At 42.8% G+C, this 12,784-nt stretch overlaps 1 protein-coding gene across 2 annotated transcripts in view; it reads right to left on the bottom strand.

Annotated features, from left to right (window-relative positions):
* RCSD1 (RCSD domain containing 1) overlaps positions 1 to 12,226 on the bottom strand; it is a 38,860-nt gene extending 26,634 nt beyond the window's left edge. For both annotated transcript variants that reach the window (XM_074972253.1, XM_074972254.1), the window contains exon 1: positions 12,093 to 12,226. In XM_074972253.1, the coding sequence (XP_074828354.1) occupies positions 12,093 to 12,098 (6 nt within the window). In that variant the 5' untranslated portion in view covers positions 12,099 to 12,226. The remainder of the gene's footprint in view (positions 1 to 12,092) is intronic.
* Positions 12,227 to 12,784: the final 558 nt, after the last annotated feature.

Genomic DNA, 12,784 nt, shown 5'->3' with positions numbered 1-12,784 from the left:
TATGCATCTGGGAAGAGACCTCTTGGTGAATTTGGCTTCAGGTCACTTGTGCTAGCTATATATCAAGCCCATATTTTTTATGTCAAATGGGGTAGACAATCTAGATGACTCTAAGGCCTTAGATTGAGAATGGAGAAGAGGTGCAAGGTATTTAAGCTTTTTGGGACAGGGACTGCCTTTTTGTTCTGTGTTTGTACAGCACTTAGCACAATGGGGTCTTGGTCCATGACTGGGGCTCTTAGGAGCTACAGTAATACAAATAATAAATATTAGTAATACTTTTTGTAAGCACCTACAGGGTAATAAGGTTATAAGGAATAGCCAGCATGGATTTGTCAAGAGCAACTCTTGCCTAACCAGCCTAATTTCCCTCTTTGACAAGGTTACTGGCCTAGTGGATGGGGGGAAGCTGTAGATGTGGTTTATCTTGATTTTAGTAAGGCTTTTGACACAATCTCATAAGCAAACTAGGGAAATGTGGTCCAGAGGAAATTACTTTAAGGTGGTTCCATTGTCACATTCTGAGGTGCAATCCAGACCAGTGAGGGGTTGTGTCACCACCTCCCCTGAAGCTTAGGGAGCCTCACAATGCTTTGCCGCAGTAGCTCCCAATTTGGGCTGCTCACAAACAGCCAAACACCATTCAGGTCACACCCTGAGTGTCTGTATATAGCGACAGCCCTGGTCCAGTAACCTGTCAGCACACCAGCCACTCTCTGGCTTCCAGCAGCCTAGTTTACTACTAGCAGGGTGACCTGAACATACAATCCCACATATTCCCCCAAATGTGTGTTCTGTACTGTCTAGTCCTGTCCTGGAGAGTTCAGATATTATAGGTCCGTTGCCCCTGTTAAAGGGTCAATATCCAGCAGCCTGCTACTTTAAATAGTGTTACCAAAAAACTCAGTTTAAAGACAGCACTGGATTAGTTTGGATTAAAAATAAAACACATTTAACTACAAAGAGAGATTTTAAGTGAATTCAGGTACAAGGCATTAAAGTCAGAAATGGTTACAATAGAAATAAAGATAAAATGCTTTCTAGCAGCCAAAACTTAAACTAGACTTGGTTCAAAGTAAAATCTTTACCACATGCTCCCAGCAACATTGCTGACCAAATTTTCATGTCAGGGTCCCTCCCAAAGTCAAAAGGTTGGCTCCTTTGGCTTCTTAGGTGGAAGAGAGAGATCAATCCTGGGGTATTTTTGCCCCTCAATTTTATAGTCCAGTCACCCTTTGAAATGCATTTTCCTGAGGGTTATCCCTAAATAAAGTTCCTTCCCACTGTGAGAATTGAGACATGGAGTCTCGTGATGCAGGAAGTTGCATGTCCTTTGCTAAAATGCAGATCCATCTGTTCTTGGACTCTCCCCTTTGTTGCCAAAGAATGGTTGCTTAACAAGTGAGTGCCAGTCAACTTTGATGGCACCTGGCTAGAGGCGTTAACTTGTCCTTTGTCTTTGAGGAACAGGTTTACCCCCTCCCCAGACTTGTCTGGTAAACATGTCAGTCATAATTTCAGCTTATGCATGTAATCTTACATATGATGTTGCTACACACATTTAACCATGATATTATTGGCCAATGAGTTATTAATTTTCAAATGATACCTCACAAGGCAAATTTTGTACAAAGATTATTACAATCGTGAGTAGGGTGTGAATAGAGGGATGCATTTCGTCACAATGGGTGCACAACTGGGTGAAATATTGTACTCAAAAGGTAGTTATCAATGGTTCACTGTCAAACTGGAAGGGACGTATCAAGTGAGTTTCCGCAGGGGTCAGTCCTGGGTCTGGTATTATTCAATACTTTCATTAATGACTAGATAATGGAGTAGAGAGTATGTTTATAAAACTTGAAGATGACACCAAGATGGAAGGTGTTTCAAGCACTTTGAAGGACAGGTTTAGAATTCAAAATGACCTTGACAAATTGGAGAATTGGTCTGAATTCAACAAGATGAAATTAAATAAAGACAAGGAAAAATCAAAGGCACAACTACAAAATGGGGGATAATTGGCTAGATGATAGTGCTGCTGAAAAGGATGTATGGGTTATAGTGGATCACAAATTGAATATGAGTCAACAAAATGTGATGCAGCTGACAAAAAAGGCGAATATGATTCTGGGGTGTATTAACAGCAGGGCCATATGTAAGACACAGGAGGCAAGTGTACTGCTCTACTCAGCACTAGTGAGGCCTCAGCTGGAATACTGTGTTCAGTTCTGGGCATCACAGGAAAGATGTGGACAAATTGGAGAGAGTCCAGAGGAGAGCAACAAAAATGATCAAGTATTTAGAAAACCTGACCTATGAGGAATGGTTAAAAAAAACTGGGTATATTTAATCTTGACAAAAGAAGGCTGGCGTGAGGGGTGACCTGATAACAGTTTTTGGATATGCTGAGGAGTGTTATAAAGAGGACTATGATCAGTTGTTCTCCATGTCAGCTGAAGAGAGGATAAGAAGGAATGGGCTTAATCTGCAGCAAGGCAAATATAGGTTAGATATTAGAAAAAACTTTCTAACTACAAGGGTAGTTAAACTCTGGATTAGGCTTCCAAGGGAGGATTGGGAATCCTCATCCTGTTTTTAAAAACTTCCAAGGTTGGACAGACACCTGTCAGGGATGATCTAGGTTTACTTTGTCCTGTCACAGCACAGGGAGGTGGACTAGACTTCTCGAGATCCCTTCCAGCCCTACATTTCTATGATTTCATGATACTTCAGCTGTGGTGTGGGACTGCGCTAACGCTGCTGTTTCCATTCTGTACTGGTGAAGGTTTTGTATATTATCATCATGTGTTCTGGTACCTCCCACTCAGCTCTGTTCAGTGATGCAGGGGCCTTCTCACATTTCTTTCTGTTTTTCTGAATGCTGTTATAATTAAGTGAATAGCATGAACTTGAGTGGAGGTTTGCACTGACAGTCCCCCTACCCGACAAGAGGATAAACACTTTGAAAGAGGCCGTGTTCTTTACAGGGAGGGTCTTTATTACTCCGAGACCTGTTGGATTAGCCACTTATTCTTTTTTTTTTAAATGGAGTATAAAAAACCCAAACTATTAAATTGTGTGTTTCACAAGTTAAACAGACTAATAACAGCAAGGGTAAAGATTTCAAATTCCAGGGAAACCTAGAACATAAACTCAAGAGGAAAAAAAAATCATTTTCAACAAAGTAAACATGACATCCAGACAAGAAGACATTTCAAGAGCTTGGTTACCTACAAAGATTGCTGTTACGGAAAGCAATTGGAAAAAGGAAGACAGAGTAATGCTGGATCTTTTTGCATATGCAATAAAGAGTTCCCAGGCTTTTGCAAACTTTGTACATGTTTCTTTTCTGAGTTACATTTCCTATATGTGGGAGTTTCCAAGTCTTTAACAATCGGAGGGAGCAGGATGAAGTCATAGACACTGGTGATAAACTCATCTGACCTGCTAGGTCCTCTGAGGGCTGCTCCTACAAGCCAATCATGGGCAGAGCAGCCACTAACTTCACAGGGGCTCTTCCATCACCTGAGTAAATCTACTTCTTTGAGAGGTGGTAGATAGGTTGACAGAAGAATTCTGACCTAGCAGGGTCTACTCCAGGGTTTAGGTTGTTTTAGCTACAACACACAGGGTGTGAAGATTTTCACAGCCCTGAGCAATGTAGTTAAGCTGACCTCACTTGGTAGTGTACACTGGTCCATGGAAGCTTGCAGGATCAGACCTCTACTCAGTGCTGTTGTTCCAACTCAATTCAAAATAGCTCCTGACAGTCTCTCTTTCCAGTGCTTTGTCCAGTCTATTTTTAAATGTCCCAAGGGATGGGGCTTCCATTGCATTTGGATAACTGTTCCAAAACATAATAGATTTTGCCGCCAGAAAACGTTGCTGCTATTAAGCCAACATCTTCCTTTTCTTAATTTCATCGCATTACTCCAAGGAATACCCCCTGGTTCAGTAAACTAAATTATTCCTTACCATGAGGTCTACACCCTTCAAATATAGTTAGACAGTTATCATTCTCCCTTTTACCATTTGGCCAAGTGACTTAACTCCATTCTCATAAGTCAATCTTTCTTGCCCTTTATATTTTGATGCTCTTCTGTGTACACCCTATGTTTTGTTTACATCTTCCTGATGCGGAAGCTTCCAGAACTGAAAGCAGCAATCCAGTACACTTGTATAACTGTATTGATCAAGTACTGGTGCGCTCAGTCCTGTACAAATGTATAGACATGTTTCCTCCCTTAAGAAGCCTAGTTCTGGCACAGGTGTGGCCCCAAGTGATGGCATATTTTGGAGAAAGTGAAGCAATTTTGGACTCTTGAAGAATCCTTCTAGTAACTGACAGGTGTAAGGAGGGTAAGGAATTATTTAGAGTGTGTGACAAAGCTCCAACCTTGTCTCAGAGGGTCCCACACTTCCAGGCTGATTATACTAGCCTCAGAGACTCACTGTGACCTTCTACATAGCACTTCTTTCTCTAGGGGCAAGGGTCACAGTCTACTGAGCCATTTTCATCATAAGCCAGCAAGGGAGGTGGGAAGAAGCAACCCTCCCTCGCACAGTCTCTGTTGCTTCACAGTCCCTGTGATTAATCAGGGAGAGTGGTTGGGAGGAAAGGGCGGGAACCCAGGCCCACCCTCTACTCCAGGTTCCAGCCCAGGGGACCCTAATAGCAGCAACCTTTGGTAGTTGACTTTGAAACAGGACGTGTACAATTCTCTGGGCCACTTCCCCGCAGCAGTCCCACACTTCCTCACCATCTACTTCACCCTTACCTCAGGGCCTCCTTCCTTATGCCTGATAGGGTTTGTACTGCCTAGTTTCTCCAGCAGCATGGCTTCCTCCTACAGCTCCGGACATGCACACCCACCTGACCTAACTGGGAGGCTTTTAACTAGTTTCTGCCAGCCCCTGACTGGCTTCAGGTGTCCTAATCAACCTAGCTATCTCCACTGCTTTCTGGAAGGATCTTAATTGGCCTCAGGGGTCTTAATTGACCTGGAGCAACTACCATTTGCTTACCCTGGTAACAGGGATTTGTTTAGCCTGGGACTAATATATCTGTCTCCCACTACTTTCCTATAGTCATCTGGCCTTGCCCTGTCACAAGTGGTACAGTGAGGACTAATGGGATGCAATTAAAACTCAAACTAACTATTAGAAACTTGTTAACAGTGAAGTCAGACAGCCTGTAAAGTACTCTGCTAAAAAGAGTGATAGAAGCTCCATTGCTTGAGTCATTTAAAACCAATCTGGACAGACGTGCTGGAGAACATGCTATAGGGAACAATCCTGCACTAGCCAGGTTGATAGGCAAACAGTTTTTTCTATCTCTGACTTCTATGATTCCGTAGTGTGTTGATACACAGGCTAAAACCACTGAGAATTTTAAAACTAAAACTGTAGTACTATTGGCCAAAGATGAAATGATAAATAACTCTTTAAAAATAACTCAAGATATTAAAATGAAGCATAGAAAGAAAAATGATTCTGCATAGATCTAAAAAGCAGTTCATTGTCTATGACTTGCAGTAAGTTATAAATTTATGCTATATGTGAAGAAAATGTAGTTGCAATTTTGTCAGTAGGATTGTGCTGGATATTATGTTAGGCCCACTGGGCCTGTCTTTATTCTTGTTTTGCAGTCCCTCTATGTGAATTATTCACTTTACAGTATGATCTGACTAAAGGAATGGGAATCAGGACTGTAACAAGCCTATATCTCTGTGGATTGGGTACAACACACACTGATCAATGGGTTACATACACACAGTGTGAGGTATGGACAGACTTGTTTCTGAAGGTCACTAGTGCCATACTTAAAAAAAAATACCCTGGTCTGCAGCTATATCAGTTTGTGCTGTGATATTGTCAGATTGCACAAGTGAGGTTAGATCTATGCTTGAAACTGAGACCTCCAGATTACACCTAGGTGCTGAAATGAATGACAATGGTGATTCAAAATGTGGTATCCTTTTAACTGAGTCAATGCAGAATGAATGCACCAGTATGGGGTTGGGGCCATGATGCTACTGGAGGTGTTGTCGGAGATGAAATGTAGAACTGTACTACTTTGTGGCAAGATTTCATAACACTCATAGGAGCAGGACAGTGATCTCAGGTGTCCTAGCCAAATTTCAACATTGGTAATTATATTCTGCCTACTAAAATTCCATCTGCAGTTTCAGTTGGAGATGGTATTGTTTTTTCACTTCACGGTCTAAACTTTTAATGTGGCTATGTTGTACTGAATAGCTTCTACATTACAGCAGTTGAGAGTCTTAGCCATTTCATAGTGTGGGGGCAGTGTGTGATCATCCACTGTGTTTAGAAAGCACTTTGCCCATCTAGATCACCTTTCATCCAAGGAAATCAAGGTACTAATATTAACCACATTGTGTTGCAAAGGCAACTATGGTATTATCCCAAACAGCCCACATGTGGTGGCCAGCACAGCCACTGAGTTACCTTTTTCAACACCTGTTAGTCAATGACAAGGACAACCGGAGAGTTGCTTGTAACAAGACATGCTCTGATCAAGAACCATAATGTTGCTACTTAAATAGCATTTTTGTTGCTACTTAGAACAATAGTTCTAAAACTGGAGACTATTGTCCAAAGGACAAGAACCACCATGGAATTACCTTGTACAACATCACTGCACTTCCTTCTAACTGTAAAGACTGCCGTGAGGCTAAAGCTGGAGTAACCTCTTCCTTTGTTCAGTAGAGGACACCATAGTTATTTTATAGAATATTTACCAAGGGCCAAATTCTACTCAGTTACACCCATTAAATCCTTTCAGTGAGACTATATGCATGTAAGTGAAAAGAATTTGGTCCAGTTCTATTTAGTTGACAATATCAGGGAAGATAACCCTGTTGCAATTCCTGCTGGCAGTATCATTGCATCACTATGTTGCCCATGCTGGCGATAAGATTTTACAAAGCTATAAGCTGGAATTGTTAATGTAAAAGCATTCCTTGGATGAGGCTCCTAGCTGGTGGATCAGTTGGATCCTGCACTGATTGACTTTGGAAGGCCTTGGACTAATAGCCGAGAGATGAGACTAATGACTCAGTAATATATTCCAAGTGACTAAATAAAAATAGCTCTTTTAAAACAATATATATGCTCCCTGTGGACCAAACTCCACCCTAGCTTAAGCAGGTAGTGTTCACATTGCAGTAAGTGGAAGTCTCCTGTCATCTCAGTGCTAAATGTGGTTGTCCTCAAGTCATATCTGCTGACTTGACAGACCAGAACAGGCTTTCACTCTGCAGAGCTAAGGCAGCAGCGAGAGAGTGAGCTGGCCCTGTCAGCAGAATAGACTCTTATGTTCTGCATACAGAGTCTTTATTATTGCTGGAGATCCCAGACTGAGTCTGCAGGGCTGGTAGTTCAAACCTCCTCCCCCACTGCCTCACACACTCAACTGTTATTTGAATTGTGAAGCAAGTACACAGGATCACACACACAAGTGCCTTCCCCCAACTGTCATTGGAATTGTGACTTGCACACACAGGATCATCCAGGGGAAAACATTTTTGCACTATTTGACAAAATTACAGACAGATGCCCTAGTTAGCACTGATCCCATCACTTTCATGAGGAAGGGTCACAGGATTTCCTAGACCCACATGAACAGTATGTATAAAGCAAGCTGACTTTTCCCCTTCTCCACTCTCAAGAGACACAGATGCCTGGAATGTGGTGGAGCTGATGTACTCACTCACTAAAGGAAGTGTATTATGCTGCTCAACTGCAACACTTCCAGCCTATTAAAAAGTGGTGATGGGCTGGGGAAGAGTGACTTGTCCAATCCTTGGCTCAGGAGGCTGATAGGGTCATACTGGGGCTGGTTGGAAAACAAGAATTCTGTTTTGTGAAAAATAAAACCCCTGAGGTTTCAAAAATTGCTTTAGTTTCTCATCAGAATGAAAATGAGACTTTTAGGGTATGTCTACACTTTGAGCCGAGGGTGTAATTCCCAGCTCAAGGAGACATACCTGTGCTAGCTCTAATGGAGCTAGTGCACTAAAAATAAAATGTAGCCAGCAGAGGGTGAGTGGCAGGAGGGACTAGCCACCCTGGGTACATGCCTCATGTCTCGGATGAGAGTGTACTCAGGGTGCCAAGCCCCTCCTGCTGCTCATGCAGTGGTTATGCTCTATTTTTAGCATGCTAGCTCAATCAGAGCTAGCATGGGTATATCTTCTTGAGCTGGGAATTATATCCCCATGTTGAAGTGTAAACATGCCCTAAGAGAGTACCACCAGCCAGAATAACCAATAGCGTAGTGGTTAGAGCAATCATCAGAGATGTGGGAAACCCACATTCAAATCCTTGCTCTGCCTGATGCCGAATAATTATTAGTAGGACAGAATAACTGCTTCTGCAGAGGTGTTGGGGCTTGGGGAGAGGACTACAGCCCCCTGGATTTTTAGTATGATATAGTAATGGTAGACTAGAGCTCAGCGCTATGCTCTACCACAGTCTGTGTGAATGTCCTTTAAATAGGAAGGTAAGTCTGTTTGTATTCCCTTCAGAGGGAGCAGTTGTGTTGGACTCTCATGATGAGTCTGACAGCTCATGTGGGAAGAAAGGGGAACAGAGAGCTGAGAGAATCTTCCTTCCACTCCTCTGCTTCTCCCCACTATCTCACCTATCGGGACCAGGGGACAGGCCAGCATGGGTTCTTGTGGCAGTGACAGAAGTAAGGAGTTGATATCATTCTCACACTCAGTGCCCTGCCTGTATCAAGTGAGGACCCATAGCCCAGCAGCTCCTGCACATGCCTCCTGTGGAGGATGCCCCAAAGCAGAGAGAACACAGGCTATGGGACAGGGAACCCATTCAGTACATAGCCACAGAAACAACATGACCAAATGAGCTACCAAAGGAGCAGAGAACTGCTCTCCTCCCTGGCAAAATGAGAACCCATCAGGAGTCAGCTTCCTGGAGGGAGATAGGAGTACAGACACCAAGAGGAGGAGAAATGAAGCCTACTGAGGGATACAGAGAAGGGAGAGATAAATGTCCCCAAAATAAAGTGGTCAGCTGTATCCCTACTGTTCAGAGAAAATAAGAACCACCTCTCACCTTAGTCCAGAAAACAAACTGAAGCTCAGAGACTTGGATTGCTTCTGCCTACCTTATTTGTAACTTTCATGTGCCTCTGTGCTACCAGTCTCCAGCATAAGAGTGGCAGGGAAAATGCCATAACAATAACCTACTTAACCAGCCGCAGGAGGTAGTTCCACAAGAGGCCTAATCTCACAGGGTTTCCAGCTGAGTTTCATAAATCTCAGAGGCTCTTACAGTTCCAAAATGCATTTGAACTTGAGGCTGTTTATTCAGACCAAACTCCAAACCTTCTAAGGTAATTACAAACTAACAGGGCTGCATGTTTCCCCTACTCCCAATTCTGTGAGTCCTGGGGAGAAAATATAGTGAATGTTCTCTTGAGGGAAGTTTGACTTTCAGTATTGCTAACCCCAAGTGTTTTACATTTAGTTCTTTTTATTTGCAGGCGGCCGGTAGAACCTTTTAGGATTCACGTTTTCAAGCTTTAGTCTGGAGCCATGAAGGCTAGAAGCTTACTTTTTAAAAATGAAAGATGAAATTTTTAGGTTAAACCTGACTCAAGGAGCAAGGGCATTAAGAAAAACAAATATCATGAAACTCACAATAAAACCATAGGAATTGGCAACCTTGGACTTTGCTGTATTCTCCCTTACTTGGGGTGCTAACCCATCTTTGTTTGTAAAGCAGCTGACCTAACTAAATGCTCAGTATGTTCCTGATGGCAGACTGGATAAGATTCTAGCTACAAAACACAAAGAAAAACAGAAGCAGTAAAACCACACAAGGCAAGTGAGCCCTAGTTATTTTTCTTCTAAAGGTTCTAGAGATCTGATGGAAATGGCAATCATCTGGAGGTAGCCCATATCATTCTGTAGTGCTGGTAATCATCTGTCCCATTAGTGTGAGGAGCTTGCCAATTATACCAGCTACAGAGCATATAGCTGCTCTGCATTCTACAACTGAAGCAAACAGCCTGGCAAAGGGGGAAATGACAGAACTTGTTCCTGTTGCACCAATGCATTAAGCATGGATCCTGCAGACAAAAGGCTGCATCTATGACTATATTCTGGCCCAGCTGTCTGCAAAATGCTCTAATGAGAGAAAAGCAGACTGAGAAGGGACCTGGGAATTCCTGAGTCTTTGATCCTACCTCTGCCACTGGCTTCATATGTGGCCTAAACCTCTGTATAATATTAACCTTCCTTACAGAGGTTTGAGAGACTAAATTCATGATTAGTAAAATGTTTTTGAAGATGAAAGGTGCTGTTAAATATAATAACTAAAAGGATATGTGATGGTCTACAAATGGTTGAAGCAAGTAAATATGTAGGCAGGACAATAATTTATAATGGTAAAAAGGAGATAGCTAGGAATAATGGAAAACACCTAGAGAAGGAAAATCTTAGATTAAATCTGAGGAAGAACTTCTTGGTAATGAGATCTAGTAGGCCCTGTGTGTCTCCCAAAGGAAGTGGAAGCCACATTTCTTGTGACCTTTAAAACACAACTGCATGAAACACTAGAAAATACATTGTCCCGTATTGGTGGAGAATGGATTAGATGCGACCTAATGTCTGCTCCCGCTCTAAGTATTAGTCTGACTATAAGCATGTGATTTCCTGCATAGTAAGTACTTTTTATGTTAGATTTTCTACTAGCCCCTGAATTTCATGAGTGTCTGGCTTTATAGCTTTATATATTTTCTGAGTTTCCTAGCAGGCTGAGAATCACCCCTGGATAAGCTTTAGTCTGTTTCATTGGCTTATGAGACAAACAACAAAGCCCCTTCTCAGACAGAAGACATCACAGAATGCTGTACAACGAAAGACGATAAAACTAACTGTAACTTAAGGACAGTTAATGACCCAGGCTTGGCTCTATCAAATCCACAACCCCGTAAGAATCCATTTAATTTGTGACCCCTGCAACATGGCTCATCTTGAGCTGGTGTGATCACTGCTTGATTCTGTTCCACACATAAAACCTGGGTGAGCACAGATCTGACTGCCTTTTGAGGACTTTCTACTGAAGGTGCCTTATCTTTAACCCGTGCCCTTAGGGCATCACAGCACACAGAGGGGCTGGTTTAGCAACTGGGAGTTATCAGAACTCTTTGCTCTTCTATGGCAACTTTCATCTAAGGCTCTCAAAGTGCTTTAAAAACTCGAGTGAATTCAGCCTCATACCATCCCTAGGAGCTAGGGAAGCACTATCACCCCCATTTTGCATTAATGGAAACTGAGGCACAGAGGGGAGAAGCACTGTGCCCAAGGTCATGCTGCAAGCCAGGGGCAGGGTTTGGAATAAAACTCTGGAATCCTGACCCATATCTCTATACTCCCACCATCAGACCATGCTCCCTGCATTCCTTGGGGACAAGATCGGGGGTACAATGAAAAGTACACGAAATTCTTAATTATATGGTATGAATTTTTTTTACATAAACAAGGTTTCCTATGTCCGCTGCTTCCTGAGTCAAAAATCTCTGATTTTGACAATGAAAATGAGATTGCAAGATCCACAAGGGACAGAAGGAACACGGGGGTCTAAAATAAAGGACATTCCTGCAAAAGGGCAGCTAAGATGTATAGCTACAACTATCCACATGAAGCCTGAGTTTTAGCTCTATCAGTTAGTTCCTCCTTCTGTGCCCAATTTTATAACCGAGTGTTTGAATCATGCCTCAAAATTATGCAGGCCCTTGAAGGTTACTGCCTTCTCCAACTCAGGGGAAGAGGCTCAAAAATGAATGATACTCCACACTCCTACCCCATATTCACATGATCTCTTCTCTCCTCCTCCCCTCCCAACTTTAGAATAACCCTGTGCAAGAAGTTCCAAGGGGCATTGAGGGGGTCATTTACCGTTTGATACAGCAAATGGAAATGATTACCTGCTCCTAAGTGGGAAAGTGCCATGTAAAGGTGGAGCTAATTCAGTCTGAACTGTTGGGGCAAGTAAGTCAGCAAAGCAACACGCGGCTACTGAAATAAATTTTTTACCTCCATATCCTGCAAGTGAGGGGTGTCCTCAGGACAGTCGCTCTTCCCCACCCTTTCCCCCCTTAGCTGTGGAAAGTTTCTGCCCAGCCAGAGTGAGAACTCACTGCTGAGGCACGTCTAATATAATATCCAAGCCCCAGCTCAGCTTGAGAACTGACAGAGCCCAGTGAGCAGCCCTGCACTAGAGAACAAGGAAGGAGGGAGGGTGGTTGAGAGGAAGGGAGGGTGGGGACTGGAGAGGGAGGCAAAGCAATCAGGGTTTAAATTTAGACACAAATCTAAACAGATACTGTCCTTCCCAGAGTGCAGGGCTCAAGAGAATGCTAGCAGCAAACTCTGCTGCTCTGCCCAAACATGGGGGCACTAAGTGTGTATTTCCTCTGTATCTCTCCCTTTCTTTCTCTTCTGTCCATACTCCCACCATAATTTTCTTCTTTTTTCTTTTCTTTCTTCTTCTTCTCCCTACATCTGCATTCTTTCCCTCCTCTGTTTGTCATTGTTCTCCCTCTCTGGATCTGCAGTCTTTTCCTTTTGCTGCAGCCGTTCCTTCTGTCTTTTTCTTCTCCTCTTTCAACTTCTGACCTTTTTAATCTGTAGCTGGGTGAGAAGATTTTAACTGACACTTGGGATGGGCATGGGGAACATAAGAGGAGGAGATACATATCATTATTATATTTGTAGGGATGAAGGCT

Source organism: Natator depressus, chromosome 1 (genome assembly GCF_965152275.1).
Source record: "Natator depressus isolate rNatDep1 chromosome 1, rNatDep2.hap1, whole genome shotgun sequence".
NCBI classification, from domain to species: Eukaryota; Metazoa; Chordata; order Testudines; family Cheloniidae; genus Natator; species Natator depressus.
The sequence above is the reverse complement of the archived record's forward strand: the minus strand, read 5'-3'. Positions and strand labels throughout refer to the sequence as shown.